The sequence below is a fragment of the Leopardus geoffroyi genome, chromosome A1 (assembly GCF_018350155.1).
Source record: "Leopardus geoffroyi isolate Oge1 chromosome A1, O.geoffroyi_Oge1_pat1.0, whole genome shotgun sequence".
In the NCBI taxonomy this organism is placed as follows: domain Eukaryota; kingdom Metazoa; phylum Chordata; class Mammalia; order Carnivora; family Felidae; genus Leopardus; species Leopardus geoffroyi.
The window spans coordinates 82,306,285-82,324,462 of record NC_059326.1 but is presented as its reverse complement, the minus strand read 5'-3'; the positions used below and the strand labels follow the sequence as shown (position 1 = coordinate 82,324,462).

At 53.3% G+C, this 18,178-nt stretch overlaps 1 protein-coding gene across 10 annotated transcripts in view; it reads right to left on the bottom strand.

The window, feature by feature from the left end:
- Window positions 1-2,947: 2,947 nt before the first annotated feature.
- TMCO3 (transmembrane and coiled-coil domains 3) overlaps window positions 2,948-18,178 on the bottom strand; it is a 51,961-nt gene continuing 36,730 nt past the window's right edge. For 5 of the 10 annotated variants that reach the window (XM_045482518.1, XM_045482527.1, XM_045482529.1 and 2 more), the window contains 5 exons: window positions 14,473-14,668; window positions 10,717-10,867; window positions 6,726-6,805; window positions 5,673-5,924; window positions 2,948-3,724 (listed from right to left, as the gene is read on the bottom strand). In XM_045482518.1, the coding sequence (XP_045338474.1) occupies window positions 3,611-3,724; window positions 5,673-5,924; window positions 6,726-6,805; window positions 10,717-10,867; window positions 14,473-14,668 (793 nt within the window). In that variant the 3' untranslated portion in view covers window positions 2,948-3,610. The remainder of the gene's footprint in view (window positions 3,725-5,672; window positions 5,925-6,725; window positions 6,806-10,716; window positions 10,868-14,472; window positions 14,669-18,178) is intronic. The other 5 variants (XM_045482545.1, XM_045482538.1, XM_045482550.1 and 2 more) reach the window with 2 other exon arrangements.

The following is an 18,178-nucleotide window of genomic DNA, read 5'->3' as shown; positions in this document are numbered from 1 at the left end:
CTCTGCGCTGTCAGCACAGAGCCCAAGGCAGGACTTGAGCCCATGAACCTTGAGATTGTGACCTGAGCCGCCTAGTGGCCCTAACGGGAGGTTGTAAAGGCAGCAAGTGTCCTCACTGCAAGCACAGAGGATGTGGGTGAAGCTGGCTCCTATAGAAGGGCCTGCCACCAGCCTTCCCCAGGCGTGTTTCCCCCAAATTCCTAAACAACATGCAGTGTTTCTTGATTCTTCATGCTGCAAAGGCAGGTGTGGGCAGGCTCTGCAGGCAGCAGGGTCAGGGTCAGGGTTCAGTTGGAGCCCTCACGAGCCCCTGGGGTGGCAAGGCAGGGGCCCTGCCATCGGCCGACAGCCGCTCGACCCTTCAGCACATCCCTCATGTGCACCGTCCATCCCTAAACCCAGCAAAGCAAAGGGCTCCTCTCACCAGGCGAGGGACGTCAGCAAGGACACCAGTGGGACAGCAGTGAGGACACCAGGCCCTGCTTGCTCTCAGGGAAAGGCAGGCCTCGCTCTTCCTGGATGAGATGATGGAAACGGGCCCAGCTGATTTCTCCATCCATCTTGCGAGCACAGGGGCACGGATTTTCCACGGCCAGTCTTGGAGCCAAGTGTTGGCGCAGGTGCAGCTGCACAAGGCGTCCTGAAGCCGCGGCCCCGGGCGGGCGGGGTGCTGGCAATTTCCCAGATGGCTGAGGACGTATGGCGGGGCCGGGGCTGCGATCACAGAGGAGGAGCACGGGGCTCTGGGGTCTCGACTGACAGATGTACGGGATCTGGACTGGGCGGAGTGGAAGGGCCTCCCAACATTCAGGCATCAGGCCAAGGCCGGGCAGCAGCAATGCCCCAGGGGTGCCGGGGAGCCAGCAAGAGCTCCAGAGTCGGACACCAGAACAGTCGCCCACCCCACAGAGCCCGCTTGCCCTGGCCTCTCCTTCTTCACCGTCACATGAGTGTCCTCGAATGCCTGTCCCTGCCGGTCTCCCAGAGGAACCACCACCTGCACATGCCCGATGGGGGGCCCTGGCCTCACCCCAGGCCACAGCTCTACCGTGCCTGTGCCCCGCGGGTTCCCAGCACCAGGGCTGCCATACGTGCCCTGCAGCTGCTCCTGAGCCTGCCTCACCTTCCCCATCCTCGGCTCCGGCGCATCAGGACCATTTGGGGCCCAGGAGACATTGTGTCCTTAGCAGATGCCGGTTGCCTCTGTGCCCTCCCACAGGACGTGAAGCCGCGAAGCCTCGCTGCCTCCCTGCCTGGGGTCTGGCGCTTGGCCACTCCAACCATGGATTCATGCTCCGAGGGCGACGCCAGGGGCACTCTGCTGCACCACGTCCAGGGCCTGTGGCCAGGGGCTGTGGGGGAGGCGCCCCACACGCTGACCTCTGTCCACTGAGCACCTGCTAGCCCCGCGCCCCCGCGCCTCCCCCAGGCGCTCCAACCCGCCCACTTCCTGGGTGTCGTTGGCTATTCCTTGGCGTGTCTCCTGCACGGGCCAGGCTCTGCCTTCACCTGCGACCTCCCTGCCTACTGTGTGCATGGGCCGTGCTTCACGAAGGCTCGCCTGTGTCTGTCGTGTGAGCAAATCAATGCAAGCTCCTCTCCCCATTGACCTCCCACGAGAGGTGCGCTGTCTTCACCTTCCTCCGCGAGGGCACATGGTGCCGGTGCTGCACGCCATCCCGTGGGTTCCTTCAGGCTGAGAGGAATTCTTCGTGTGGGGCTCTGGGCCCTGCGGACCGAGGGAGGGGTCTACCTCGCCCTGTCACGGAGGTTTAGGGGGCAGCGCTCAGGCCCACGGGGAGGAAGGCCTCCGGGTGCCAGCAGGTTGGAACACAGGGGGTCAGCAGTGTCGGGCTACAGCTCAGGGTGTGCCCGCTGACCACCCAGGTGAGCATGCGGGGGACCCAATGAGGCACTTGCTTTCAGCTGGTGGCTTTCGTTCTTTGTGGCTCTACAGAGCTCTACGGCAGGACTTGCCCCACACTTTCTAGCCACGCCCGCGCACACAGGCGGTCTGCAGGGGTGCGTGTGAAGGCACGGAGACCAAGAGCTCTGTGCCCTGCAAGTCCGGATGAGGAAGGGAGAATGAGCATGGGACCCAATCTGGTGGGGGGAGGGAGGGGCTCTGGGACCCTCCAAGGAGAGTGTCCTGCAGGCAGAGGTCTTCAGGAGGCATGTCCTCTTGGCATCTTTATGAGCCATTCTCACGCTGTGACATTAGCGCCACACGCCACGTTCTGGGGCCAAACTGTCAACAAGATGTGGTGAGCTCCTGGCTCTGCTCTTGGGTGCTGGAGATATCAAATGGAATAAAACGCACCCCAGAGACCAGCCCTCGGTGGATTCCAGATTGCTGGGCCAGAGGCACGCGGACAGGTGAGATAAAGCCTCACAGACCGTCAGATGAGCCTGCTGTGCTGTGTCCACACCAGTGGTCCGGAGGGAGTGGCACTCACCTACTACAACACAGAAATAAATAAAACCAATGCTGTTTTCAAGGCAGATGTTTACATCATTTCTCCACTGACTCACTTCCGACTAGATACACTTCACTTCACCTTCAAGTGTTTGAATTTATGTCACCGCACTCCATAATTGTACCTGTGACACAGAATTGTACCTAAGGGGTCTGTCCCTGTACTCCAAGGGTTTTGGTCAAATTGTGAGGCTCTTAAAGCCAATAGTTCTAGGAACACTCCACTCTGAGCTCCCCTTAGGGAGATCTGTAAGAATCAGGTCTTCAGCCATGGGTTTGCTGAAACGGGGCATACAATCACCAAATACACTTTAAAATTCAAAGGTACAACTTAGGTTTTGCAAATAGCACTGTATTAATTTGGTCTCTTAGAGAATAATGTGGCAAAATACAAATCATCCAAATTTTTAAGAATTGGCAAAGATTAATCTAACACAGAAATCTAAAAAAATTCCAATAAATTTCAATTAATTACTCTGATCATAAATAACCTTTATTAAAGCATGCATATTCTTGTGATTCAAAACAAATATTTTTTTCAAAACAATTATTTTAAAAGAATGATATACCTAATTTAAAAAATGACATGAGTGTTTTATTTAAAATTATTGTAATAAAAACAAATAGACATTTAGAAGGTATTTGTCATTTTAGAAAACACAGGCAGTAAGGATTAAACTTACTTTCCAAACTCACTGCTAGAATTAAAATTGCACATCACAGAAATGTTTAATCATGAATAATGACCAAGAGATTATGACACAAAAGCTAAATAAATAAAAACCCTTCTGATTTTTTTTTTTAACCAAAAAATCATGAACTGATGAATTGACAATAGAAAGTTAACATTAACTTCAGGAAAAAAGGCACATCCAGGCAGAACAGTCAAGGTGATCCGTAAGGTGCAGCATGTATTATATACTGTGCATGATCAACTGAATGTAACAAATTAGTCTGGAAGTCTCGAAACCATAGCAGTAATAGTTGTCACACTGGGCAGACAGGAAGCCCCCTCCAATGGAGCGCTCTGTCCCCGAGGCAAGGGGCTCACAGGGACGTGCGGTCCTGGACGTGTCCCAAGTGTCCGGTTCCACACGGGGGTCAGCTCCCGAAGCTGTGTACCCTCTTGGTGCCTCAAAGACTTGACCGTCTCTCTGGCCGAGGCACGCACCTTGTGATTGCGGCTTTCCACAGAACTGGGGCCAGTAAAAGACTGAGGGTGGTCACACTCAGGATTAGGAGGTACACCTGCAACAAGTAAGACTGTCACACTCAGGACTAGGAAGTACACTTGCAACAGGTAAGGCTGGGGTGGTCACACTCAGGACCAAGGTGCACCTGCACACCCCGTATGGCCACAGGCACAGGTAGATTTGGATGTGAGGTGCCCTGAGATGATGCATCATGGTGCACACTGGGTCACCCTCGGGCTGACCCCCTGGGGGCTCTCATGGGGAGCACACAGCCTCAGGACAGGTCTCGGACAGAGCCTGTGCAGAGTTCGTTCTTCTGCAGCTGTGTCAGTATCTAGACTCATCCTGTCTTCCTCATACTCACAGACACAAGGAGACAACTTTAATCCTGAGAGTTTACTAGCAGGTCACAGGTACTAAGAGGAACTTCCACATTCATTTGGCACAATTTAGGGAGCAGGTGTGCAGAAGCGAATACTGGGGGCATCACGTGGTGAGGCGAGCCTTTCCGGCAACAGGATTCCCCAGGGAGGGGTGCTCCCTGTTAAGGGGGGCAGCAGACTGAGGGCAGGAGGCAGACTCCTGTCCTGGCTTCAAGAACAGCCCCACATGTTCACACGTGCTCGCACAGGCATGAGAAAGGGCAAAATGAAAACAGGTGCAGAAGGGTAAAGGGTCAAATCAAGTTTAAGTAGGAACTACCATTCATGAACTTGTATGTGTACAAACCACAGTGTTTCTAAGCTGAGAACTACAGATGTGAGCTGGTCCCCACGGCTGCGAGTGTGTGAAACGTGTGTGGTCTTCTGGCCACAGCACACAGGCTATCTCTCAGAGAGCCACCCGTTCAGAGCAGGGGGTCCAGGCTCCCTCTATGCTGTCACCCGACATTTATCCCTGCATCAACAACAAAGTTCCTGTAACATCCACCCGGCTTTTACTCAAACAGCGACGCTCTACTTTAGTTGTGAAACGTTCCTAGTTAGCACGTCACCTGTCCTCAGATCACTTGGGGCTAACACTGAATTAGTCACCTGGCCCTGTCCTGAAGGACACTAACTCCTGCCGTGGCAGACAACAGACCGTGGCCTATTTACACCTGGGGTGGGGGGCCACCACCCACAGACCACAGCCAAACACAAACGTCCTGCTTGCCAAATTTAAAGTGACAAGCACGGGTCATCAGATGATACTCCTCAAGTTCTAATTCACGGCCAGTTTGAAAAGAGCACATGACAAAACTGGACAGAAAGTAAGGAAAGCGCACAGGATCAGGTGGGTGTGCACAGGAACTTACGCACACAGGTGTGTGCACAGCCAGCACAGGGCACACGAGAGAGCCAGGCCCAGGATGAACGGACCAGAGACAGAGGCGAAGAAGGCCAATGGGAAGTGGGGGGCTCACCTTCAGGAGCTGCGCAGAAGGCCCAGGCCTGCATGCGCTTAAAAGTGTGGTAGGGGGAGGAGGGACCTCATCAGAAGCACTTCTGACAGCGACTCTCACTCCCTTTTACAAGTGGGCAAATGCTGCCATGTACTTTGCAAGAAAAACCCCTAAACCAATCGGGTACCTTCACAAACAACGTTCCAGTTGTGCCTTTTACATGGTTTCTGCATGCCGCCCAAGATGCAGTGATGCCCCTCACGTGTGCATCAGGAAGGATACGGCCGTCAGCCTGGCTGATAGCCGTGCACCAAGGCCATTACTAATACGCAAACTGGCGATGGCGCTTTAAGATTTAGTTTTCTTCTTTTTGCCAGAGATATGACAGACTTCACAGTCTCTGCTGCAGAGGGCATGCTGACAGTTCTGGAGACTTTGACCCCAAACCTGCACACCTGTGTGAGAGGCAGCAGGACCCCACCTCCGCAGCCGCCCAGAGGCAGACCCCCCAGACCCATGCCAGCTGCAGGCAGCTGCAGGGAAGGTGCTCAAATGCCAGCGTGGGGGGTGTGAAGGACGGGGCACCCTAAACACGCACAGAGGGTGTGTGCGGACTCACCTCCCGAGAAATGATCCCAGCTCTGCGTGCTCTGCTCCCCAGGACAAAAGAGAACTCGCTGACCTGTGCCAGCCCCGCAGCCACAATCCACTTGATGTACTGGCTGCTCTTCGGCAGGAGGACAGACAAGACCAGGGCGGCCAGGGCAAACTGCAAGAGCATCCGCATTACTGACTGCCACGCAGAAAACAGAGGGGGGCCCTCCTGACACCGAGGGGACATGTGCAGAGGCACCCAATGAACACAGAGTGTCTGAAATGAGACCAGGCTGAAAAATGCGCAATCAAGGGTAGGGGTTCATGGGCAGCTAACTAGGCTTTCCCCCCACACCAGTCAGCAGCATTCAAGAAAGAATTTTACTTTCCAATGAGAGCATGGTCTCTCTCTCGTAAGCAAAGCTAGAGGGGAGCAGCTGGGGCTGGAGGCCCAGCAGGGATTCTGACTCCTTCCAGTAGAAATATTTGAAATCAACTTTTATCATCCGCAGAGCCAGGCAGCTACTGAACAGGTAATCGGACCCTGAAATAAATACTAACACAACTCAATCATCTGTGGTTGTGAGGGAACTGTGGTCTGCAAGGGGCTGGCACAGGCAGGGGGCTCTGAGCCCCGTCCCGCACTCCCTGCCCTGTGTGTCTCTCCCACCTGGTGTTCCCGAGTCCTGTCTTCTCCTGATAGCCCACTCAGTGAGTACAAACACAACGATACTTTCAAAACACACGAACGACAAGATGTACATGTGTACGTGCTACTCACTGGCCTGTGGGTCTTTGGACTCATGCGGGAGAAAAGGCCAGGAGCAAGGGTCCTGTGGAGATGGGCCGCCCAGAGTGCCTTCTCCTGGTCCAGCTTTTGTGACTCCCAATTCCCAACATGCCCAGTTCTGAGACAGGTGTAGGAAAACAAACCCGACGGCCTGGTCCTAACTCACCCAGTCTACAGACTGCTGGGCGAGGGGAGGGGCTCTAGGTAAGTGGCCGTAATGCGCTTTGCAGACTCAGGGTCACATACAACCAACATGACAGAAATTTTACCACAAAGAAGAATCAGTACCTTCATGATCACCACCGACAGCGTGAGGACCATCAGGACAGTGAGCTCGTACGCCACGAAAGTGGGGAACACGTGGAGGCCTGTGCAGGGAAGGAGGGACACGGTCATTCTCGGAGGACTACATGGCCCGTCCTCAGCGGAGCCCATGACCCTCAGGCTTCCTCATGTCCTCTCCATGGACGAGGGCACCTGTGAGCGCGACCCTGCGGCACCCTGTGTTTATGGCTTATGCCAGCGTTCACCGTGGGGAAAGCGGCCCGGGTGCCAGTGCCTCCCTCTACCAGACTTCTTTCCCAGGACTCGGCAAAAAGTGACAGCAAGCAGCCGCGAAGTCTGCTTTCCTCTGTGAAAACGTTCTGTCCAAGATGCAGACACCCCCGGGGCCTAGAAACTGGGGGTGGTGGGGGGGAAGCCACAGGAGAGGAATCCTGGCCACATGGCCGCCGGCTGCCCTGCCGTACATGTTCCTCCTGCTGCCGTCAGTGCCTGCAGTACCGAGACGAGGGACAGGTGCTGGTGGGCCCTTCTTTACTCAGCGGCCGGGCAGGACCGGTGTGTACCCGGCCCCCCATCCCTGAGGAGCTCAGGGCTGACTGGGCCTTCTCCTCACGAGCGCATGGACCCCATGTCATGATACATGTGGCCCCTTCATGTGTCTACTTGTTTTACTCAGAGATATAGATATAAGTAAGGACCCATTTGCTCCGAGAACAGTTTCCTCTTTCTCCAAATTCAGCAGCACCCGCCCAGGCTGCCCCTAGCACAGTGCTGGGGACTGCTGTCGAGCACCTGCCTGGAGCCCCAGCCTCCTCCCCCACTTCCTGGCTCTGCCCAGCCTCCACCTCCCAGACCCGCAATGCTCCCCGAGCCCCGACGACTGCCTAGGGCACACCTGGCCTCTCTCCTACCGAGCTCTCTCCCGAGTCCTCGTCCCCCAGCCCTCCTACGCCGTGAGTCCAAGACCACCTCTGGCTGTACCTGTGTTCCTCATACTTGCCATGCTGCCACCCACACACCCCCGATGGAAACAAGCCCACAACGCGGAGGGACACACCTGACCAAGCCCGTCACATGGATGTGACCAGGGAGCGGTGGTCCCTGCTCACCTGCATCCCCCGCCCCCAGGATGTGGTTGTGTCACTGCCCTGCCTCAAAGCTCAGGGGCCTCCCCTCTCCCGAGGATAAGTGGGGTCCCATGCCAGGCACATGGTGCAGCGCTGCGGACCCTGTGGGCCCCGGCTGCACCAGGAGCACCCAGCCCAGGCACACAAACCAGACAGCAGAGGTGTTCTACTCTGAGGGTGGAGACATGGATCATCACAGGACCACATGATGCTCGGGGACAGAGACCCAATCCACGTTGGCGCAACTGCCGTGTGCACTGGTGACAAAAGGGCACACCAGTCGCCCTGTAGCTTTTCTGCTTACGGCCACTCATCATTTGCGTTTCCACCAAGTGCTGAGGGTGTCCCTGGGATGGCACAGCGGGACAGGCTCTGCACACCCATCACACGCCTCCCGGCCTCTATCTGCAGATGTGCATTTGGGGGATGAATGAGAACGTGGCACGTGGTCACCTCGCATGTGAGCCATCACACCCCACATGTGCCCATGGCCTCCAGGGCACCTCCAAGAATGAGGAACGGGCAGTACCCACTTCTGAATTCCTCTCTGCGTCCCAGGGAGGGGGACCCAAGGAGAGAATGAAATCCTTGCTGAAAAGTGTGTAACAAGAAAACTCAGGTCACTGGCTTCGTTTGTAAAGCGAGAAGGGCCCGGGAATTAGCCGTTGAGGTGGTCGTGCAGGACGGCATGGTGGCCACGCAGGCTCACCGGCCCTACTTGACTCTGCCTCTGGAGCTTGAACGGCCGAGCCACCCCCAATTCACATGCTGAGGCTATAACCTCACGTGAGCGCGCCCAGAGACGGCATCCAGGGGGTGCAGGGGCTGACGTGAGGTCACAGGGCGGACGCCTGACCCAGCAAGACTGTGCCGCCGGGAAGAAGAGGAGGAGACACGGGAGTCCCCGCCGGCCTCCATTCCTCTATCTTTCCATCTTGGTTTCTGCTTCCATCTCTGTCCCCAAGCACACTGCACACCAGGGAAGGCCACATGGGGACCCAGCAAGCAGGCAGCTGTCTGCAGGCCATAAAGAGGCTCCCTCGGGCCGCACAGACACTGGCATCCATTTTGGCATCTGAGTCACGGCTCCAATGCCTCGATAATACAAAGGAATGGGTGCAGCGGTATTTCAGGGACGCGTGATTTGGGTGCCTGACGGATGGGGGTGAGGAGCAGGCTCCACAGGAGGACACAGAGGCTAACAGCCTGCCCGCCTGCCGGCCGTGCATGGGCCTAGGGCCATCCTGTCCTGCGAGGGTGGGCATCCACACTGCTGAGAAGAAGCCGGTCTCCGCCCCTGGGGTCTCCGGCCGGAGGTCTTGCCCCTCCAGGGCGCCCGTGCTGGATGCCACCTCTGCGCCCAGGCCAGGGGGCCCTCCTTCACTCTGGGACCCAAGCCACCCCTCTCTGCTCACGCTGCTCACACACGGACTCTTCTCAGAGCTGGGTCGGGGCCCTCGGCGCTCCTGCTGGTGCTGCTGGGATCCCAGGGTCGCTCCCCCTGCCCAGGACTGACTGCAGCCGGCAGGCCCTCCACGGGGTCTCATGACTCCGCAGGGCCTGCCATAGGGCAGGGGGTCAGGGACCCAGTCCACGTGAACATCACTGAGGTACAAAAATGCAGAAAAGGAAAGACATAGTCTCAAACAGTCCACTTCTGTGTTGCTTAGAGCCCGAGACAGACAGACAGTCCTGAGCAGTGGAAAAGCAAGGTCCTGCGTGTGCACAGGCCTCTCAGGGGCAGGACAGTCGCCTGAACCCCCTTGACAACACTGGGTGTGAAGAACCAAAGCAAAACACGTGCGGCTGTCACCTGGTTTGATAGCTCAGTCCTCAGCAGGTCAAGAGCCCTAACCTGAGGAAGGGTAGAGCAAGCTTGTCTATTAGATAACACGCCTGCGGGATTTTCATTTCTAGCCAGGACACACTGCACGGAGCCCTGCAGGCAGGACACAAGTGACACGCGTGTCAGCGAGATGGGTCCTCCCGGGACAATGTGGCCTGGAACTTGATCAGGGGAGCTCGTGCCTGTCGACCTCACGAGCACTCCTCTGGGGGAACGATGGGTGGAGGTAATCACCCAGCACTCAGCACAGCGGAGCCCGCCTGGCACTAGAAGGGGCTGCGGTGAAGGGGGTGGGCAGGAGGGACAGAAACACAGAGAAACAGGGACAGGGACAGATAGACCAGACACAGGACAGATGGCCAGGAAGGGAAGGGGGGGTGGACGGGAAAGGAGGCTGAGTGGGCCCTCTCTCGGAACAGCGAGGGCACTGTCACTAAAGCAGCTATACAGTGACGTGCGGCCCCTGCTCTCTGTGCTCCACTCTCAGTTTCCCTGCAGACTTTGTGATGTGCTTCTTGACGCGCTCAGCCTTGCTGGGGTCGCAGGGAGCCGGTGGCGGGTATAGATGCAGTGCTAGAGCTTTCTGGGCAGAAGGCAGTGCTGTGCTGGACGTGCCTGATGGAGACACTCCTCGACCAAGAGGCATTTCCAGAGCAGCGCACCGCGACACGGCAGTTCGAGGTTTTGGTATCAACAGTAACCTTTCTTCCCAAATGTCTCATTTGGATGTTGCCTTTAAGTTCGCTAACCTGCTGGGCACCTGTGCCTTTCCCGTGGAGTCAAAGTGGGGTTCACCCTCCCCCGAGGGCATTTGAGCGCCCCCAGACCATGGCAGCCAGTCAGCAAATCAATGTCCCCAAGTGCAAACTTTCCCTCTTTTTAATAAGATTTCTCCGCAGACCCCAATTTTTATGGCAACTTATTGCTGCATAAATAGAAATATGTATATAAACAGGTTGCAGAAGTCCCATGCGGGTGTCTAACACCCTGCAAACATCCTGACGTTAACAAGGAAGGTTACCTATGGAGGCGAAGAAAATGATAACCAGGAAGTCACGGATGGGCTCGATGTAAGACACGATCTCCTCGGTGACCATGTGGCCCTGGGAAGAGATAAGCGCTCCGGCCAGGAAGCAGCCCAGCTCCATGGACACATCCAACAGCTCCGTGACCTAGGCGGAAGGGAAGGGCCGCACATCACTCTCCAGCGCACCAGCGACAGCTCCGCTCAGGGCGGGTTCATGCTCAAAGGCAGCTGTACTATCACAGCGAAGGCCCATCTCCACATCTCCAGAAGGGCCTCTGTGGGGACGAACCGAGATGCACACAAGGAAGCTAACATTAGTTGAACCCGCCATTCAGGGAGAAAAAAATTTAAATATTTGAAACAATCATTCAAATTTTTGAACAATAGTTTTTAAAATTTATTTTAAATATTTGTGATAGATTTTCTTTACCTGGACTCAGTGAACAGCCCAACTATGGCATTAAGTCATGTGTTAATGTAAAAACTCTTCCCGTCTCCAACTGAAAGCACTTAGAGAAGGACACTCCAGTGAGGGAGGGAGGCCCTGAGAACACAGGGCCCCAGAGGGAAGTGCCAGCGCATCCGTGCCAGCCGGACGCGGTCCGAGCTAGCACTCAGGCTTCTAATGACAGTTCTGTTAAATGCAAAGCTTCAGGTGTTAGTGACACAAAACAACCGGAAAGAAGTAGACGTTTTTCACTCTGAGAAAGTAAAACCACACACAGAAGAGAGCAGCCAACAGAAAGAACCGTCAAAGAAACATGGTTCACAATAGCACCAACCACACCCAGCAATGGGGACAAGTCCCCCAGGAGAACACACGACTGTCACACCACAAAGCTCTGCTGTGAAGCACGCACGAGGGCTGAGACGTGCACAGCACATGCCCACAGGCCAGCGGCTCGCAGCCGCCAACGCGCGAGCTCTCCCTCGAAGGGCCCAGAGTCCCTGCAGCCGCGGGTGCAAACTGACAAGCCCGATCCAAAAACTCGCATGGGTGCTGGACACACGAACGCAGCCAGACAATCTGGAGAAGGCTGCCGGGCACAGCACTATCGGTAAGAGCAGGCGGGCAGCAAAGGTGAGAGTGGGGACTCAGACACTCACAGGCACACTCATGCACTCACACACACACTCATGTGCTTTTGCTTACACTCACATTTGTGCTAACATCCACACACTTTTGCACATGCGCACATGCATGCTAACATTCACACACTCATGCACACTCATGCTCATGCACCCACATGTACACTCGCACCACACTCACGCATGCAGACATGCACTCACACTCGTGCCCATGCACTCACATGCACGCTTGTACTAACACTTGCCCACTCACGTGCACAAGCTCACATTCGTGCACTCATATGCAAACTAGTGCACACGCCCACACACACACTCGGGTACACATGCTCACATTCATGCACTCACCTGTGCTCATACACCCATGCATGCACACTCACACAAACACACATACACACATGCTCACGCTTGTGGCTTCTGATGAGGTGACCCTGTACCGCCATGTGATGTGGAAACACGTAATGGCAACACGGACCCTTGTCCACATGCCTCCAGATGGACGCAGATCTGGTGAGAAGAGCAGAGTAGGAAGTGCTGGAGAGCAACACGGGCACCTCTGGACCGGGGGAGGCAAAGATCTACACAGGATATAAAAAGTGCTATCTGCACAAAATTTGAAACTAGCGAGTACATTAAAAGGAAGAACTTCCATTCATCAAAAAAATGCCACTGAGATAATCAAAGGGCAAGTTACAGGCTGGCAGATATTACTGAGATCTCTGTGACATGGGATTTCAGCCAGGAGAGGAGCAAAATCCTGAAACACACCGCAGCACAGACAAACCCTTTAGGTCATGCCACATCAGAGGGGCCAGCACCCTGGCAGATCCATGGGAACAGGAAGCAGGTTAGTGGTTACTATGGGATGGGGGAGGGCAGGCAAGATTCGGAGATGTGGATTTGGGGGGGGGACAGAAATGTTCTGGAATTGGACAGTGGTGATGGTTGCACAGTGCTGTGAATATGCTGAAAACCACGGAATTGTACACTTCAAAAGGGTTAAAATGGCTGGAGCGCCTGGGCGGCTCAGTCAGTTAAGCATCTGACATTGGCTCAGGTCATGATCTCACCATTTGTGGGTCCAAGCCCCACGTTGGGCTCTGTGCTGACAGCTCAGAGCCCAGAGCCTGCTTTGGATTCTGTGTCTCCCTCTCTCTCTCTGCCCCTCCCCTGCTCATGCTCTCTCTCTCAAAAATAAATAAAAACATTTTAAATAAACAAACAAACCAACCTACGTTAAAAACAGAGCTCACCCGGGGGGGGGGGTTAACGCACTGCAACAGCGGAGCCTGAGCTGTTAGACTCTCTGTTGTGCAGGATGCCAGCACCTAGCATGCCGGGTGGTCCCAGTTGCTGCTCAGGAAACAGTGTCAAAGAAAGAAAACAGAACAAACAAATAGAGAACTATTTTAACTTGTGTAGCCACTGGGAAGACAACATGGAAGTCATCCAGAGAAGAATTTTGCTGGATGTCATTTTTAAAGAGAAAAATAGTCCAGAATGGAGAAAGCTATGTAAAAAAATTAAATAAGTCACACACATGGGCAGCGTTGAGCAGAAGCAAATCCTGGTCTCCCAAGATTACAAAACACTAGTCAGTAGTTAAATCCTACACAAGAAGTAGCTTCTGTGCCTTTCCGGTTTTGAGGTAAGAGCTGACCCCTTGCAGTTCTAAGAACCACAGAGACCTCACGTACCCTTGCTCAGCAACCCCAGTGGCAGCATCTTGCTACATCACAGCACGAGATCACGGCCAGGATACAGACGCAACACAGTGAAGACACACACAACCTTCTGTCACAAGGACCCTCCCCCCACCCCCACCCCTTAACACCTGGCATCTGGCAACCTTCCCTCCATTTCTGAGATTTTTCATCGCAAATGTCACACAAATGGAAATACACAGTATGCAACCTCTGGAACTGGCTTTTCTTGCTCAGCAGAGCAGAACTCTCTGGAGACTCACGTACAATCGTTTCCAACCTGGGTGGCCTTCCCTGGTGTGGACGGACCGAGGCCGGCAGAAGGAGGCACCTGCTGAAGTACATCTGGGTGGCGTTTGGCTGCTAGGAACACTCACGTGGGAGCTACTGTGTGAACCCGCCTTCCCTCCTCAGGGGCACGTGGTGAGCAGCGCAGCTGTCTGTGGGGGTCTAACAGCATACCCCCCCATCCCTCAGAAGCACATCCTTTAAAGGAGAAGGCTGCTTCCAAAACGAACCTTTCTTTTATTTTCATCTTCAACTTCTCACATTGTGGCGAAAGAAGTTATACTGCTGACCGGCTTTGTTGTCACCAAATAGAAGCAAAAATTGTCTTAAACTGTTAATCTGGTTTCAGGTACAAAGCTGTTTTTAAGTTTAAGACCGCATAACATTGGTGACACTGGAGACTACGTGGTTTTCAAGGCCACCTAGACTTGCCTGTGTGCGATTTGAGGTACCGTTTCAGCAAAGGGCTCAAGAGGCTGGGAGTGAACGGGTTTAGTCTACTGAGTATGTATTCATGGGCAGTGTAGTAACTGTGCATAAGATAAAAATGCCATGCGTTTTGAATTATTTTAACTACCACTGAAGTGACAAGATAAAGAACTGATGGATCATAAGCTCTCAGTGAACAGATTACAGGTCAGAGTATGTAAATAACAGGCATTTTGAGGATTACCGTTAACATTAAAAAGATGAAAGCAGAGATTCCTACGATAAGGATTTCTTTGTTCCCTTTGCTCTCCATATGCAGTTTTCGATAATATGGTCCAATGAGGTAAGTCTTTATAACGAGACACAGGAGAAAAGCCGCGGCCAGCGAGAAAAGAATCTGACCCACCAAAGCCAGTATCCGCAGAGTCTCCATGACAATGCTAGGAGAGAAGGAGAGAAAAAAGGGACATTATTTCACCTCCACATTTCCCTGAACCCAACAAAATGGGCTTCCAACTTGATCTTTGACATGTTACAAAATAAGTTTCCCAAATCACATACATTTTTACAGATACTAAAATAAAACCTAAAAATCACATTAGTTCTAAATAACTTGGTTCAAATTAAGTTATTTGAATCAAATATGGAAACTGGGTTGTTCTGCAATGGATACTTTAAAGCAATACACCTTACACATAGGTTATGACGACTCCTGACTATAGCTTATACATCTCACTCAGTGGCTGATAATAACATTCCTTGCCAGGATCTAAGCTGACCCCCTTGAAATTCATGAGGCAATCATCACCCCGCAGCTCAGCAATGGCCACAGAACTCCAGTGACCTGCGGCAAAACAGTCTGTCACCCAAGCCAGAACTCCGCATTTCATGTCTATTGGACATGACCGCATTTCATGTTTAACGGAGAACAGGATTCTGTGCTAAACTCTTTTTAGAATACACTGTTTACATCTCAGAACGTATTCTTAAGACCCCAGCCAGAAGACTTTCAGAAGAAAGGCACTGTTTGTATGTACTTTTTACTTATTTCAGTTTAGTCTTTAGAAACTTAGTTCTCCATCACATTAAGGAAACAATTTAGTCCAAAATTCTGGCTTAAAAGTTCTCGATGGGAGAATACAGATCTGATTACTGGCAGAGGGCTCATCACTGCAGTCAGGAAACAGTGGACATGGATGTCAAGTCACACGAGTGGTTCCATGGGGGCTTCAGAACAAGCTGGGCTCGAAGGGCAGTCGTGGTAGAGGGCTCCACTCGGGGTCACCAGGCAGGGACAGGCATGTGCCCGGGGCGCTGAACAAAGCAGGCTGGGTGTACCTCAGTTCCCGGCCAGTCTTCCCACCCTGGGGAACTAACGGCTCGCTCACACACTAGTGCAGTCATCCGGAGCCTGGCCTGCGCCTGTCACCCCTTTCCTAGGTGCCACCGCCTCCCCGCATGGCTCCACCGGCCTCCTAACTGGTCTCTGATGCACCACAGAAGCCAGAACGACACTGGCAGCATCAGATGAGTCCAGGTTCCCCCGCCTGGCCGCAGCCTCCCCCGTCCCTCACCCACAGAGCCGCCTCTACCAGCCTCCGCTCCCTGAAGGCACGTTTCCACGTCCCTCATGGCATCCTTCACATTTGGGCCTCAAGGTCTGCGACCCAGAGGCCCTGCCAACCTGGCGTGGCCACCTGCTGCTCGCTGCTCCTCACCCCACTCCCACCCTGTGCGTGCATTTATCTGACCAGACACCTTCCGAGTGACCACTCACGTCTTCAGCACTGTCCTCCCCAAACACCCTGCTCTCCTCCATGCCCAGAGCACTGGGCTGCACTCGGCTGCACACACGACTTCCAGTCTCAGTGCCTTTCTCCTGACAAGTGCGGGAAGCATCCCATCCACAGATGAGAACGTGGAGCAGAGGCGAAGCTGTGGCTCCAGGCCACGTGCTGGCACCTGGCTCCGGGGCCTGTGCTCCCAGCCACCACACACACCCCCTGCCACCCCCTGCCCAGGGCGTCACGCCCCGCCCCCCCCCCCCCCACAACTGCAAACCAAATACGCCATGAGGAAGGGAAGGTGCAGACAGCTGACAAAGGTCCACGTGAAAAGTGGAAGCCATGGACAGCCCAGATCTCTGTGAAGACAACCTGGCCCGAGGGACATCTGTGCGCCCGCACACACTTCCTGTTCACGCCCACGGTGAAGACGACACCACTCTACATCTCCATCTCTCCATCCGCCAGGTTTGGGCAAAGTTCTTACGCGAGTGCCAGCCTCGCCCTGTGAAGCAGGCATCGCCACCCCTTCCTCAGGCAGACACTCCGCTGCCACAGGCTCTGACGTGCTGGACGGGCCGCTCCAAGAACATGTGTGTGTGGCGGCCCAGCTGAGGCAGACGCTGCTCCCGATCGCACCCCAGAGGAGACCCTGCTCCTACAGGTCTGCGGTGTGACAGGTACAGGTGCCTTCTGCCTTTCCTCCAGGCCGGGGTGAGCACTTCCTCATCTCTGCACCAGCTGCCCACACAGCTGGGTTCCTCCAACTTTCACTTGTAGATCTTTAGGAATTAAGTAACTTGACTGGCTTTAACATGTTTACAAATATTTTTCCCATTTGTCTTTGGCCTGCTTACCATGTGCACAGGTACAAGTTCCAGAGCACATGCACGCATAGGTGTGCACGTATATGTGTTTACAAGCACAGGGACGTGTGCATGTGCGCAGGCATATTTACACACTCACGGTATAAAACTTCCATGCAGTAACACTGATCACTTCTCCTATCTTTTATGGCTTCTGGAATTTCTGCTTTGCTTAGAGATGAGGGCCCCTGTCTTCAATAATAAACAAATCCATCCATACTACCTTCTAGAATTTTCATGATCTTGGCAAGATGTTAATAATTCAAATCACTTTTTTAATTTTTTTTTTTTCAACATTTATTTATTTTTGGGACAGAGAGAGACAGAGCATGAACGGGGGAGGGGCAGAGAGAGAGGGAGACACAGAATCGGAAACAGGCTCCAGGCTCTGAGCCATCAGCCCAGAGCCCGACGCGGGGCTCGAACTCACGGACCGCGAGATCGTGACCTGGCTGAAGTCGGACGCTTAACCGACTGCGCCACCCAGGCGCCCCTCAAATCACTATTTTTAAAAAGTATTATCATAGCCTCTGTGTTCTGTTACTTAACTGTGAAATACTTGTCGGGGCAAGAGGAATAAGTTAATTCTTTCTTTTAGAAAAGATCGATTCTGACCAGAGTTTAATAAAAAGGCAACGTTGGTATTAACATCATCCCGGATTTTATTTCTTTAGTTTGTTTACTGTAAATTTTTCCCAGTAATCAAAATTAGAAGGGGTTTTCCCAAATTATAGAGAAAAGTATACAATAGTAGACAATAAAATTATCCTAACCTATCACTCTACTAGGAGAAAATCATTATTAACCCCTTATTCATACATGTGTGTGTACATATATATATGTGTATATATATACGTGTGTATATATATATATATGTATATATATACATTATATACACGAATAGACATATTTCTAGTCGTTTTCTTCTTTAGTTGAAGTGATACTGTATATATCTTCTAACAGCTTTACTGAAACAGGATTCTCATCCATACAATCCACCCCTCTAAAGCACACAGCTCAGTGGTTCTGAGTACACTTGCAGAGGTGCACCCAACGCCACCCATTTTAGAGCAGATGTACACCCATCAGTGCTTATTTCCGCTCCCCCACCCGCCCCTGACCGACTTACTGTCTATGGATTTGTCTATTCTGGACATTTCACATAAACAGAATCACATAACATGAGCCTGTGTGTCCGGCTTCCTCCACGAGTGTGATGTTCTCAAGGTTGACCCTGTCATGGCCTGTGTCAGGGCTCCATACAACATTCCACTGTGTGGTCACAGTACACTATATCCAT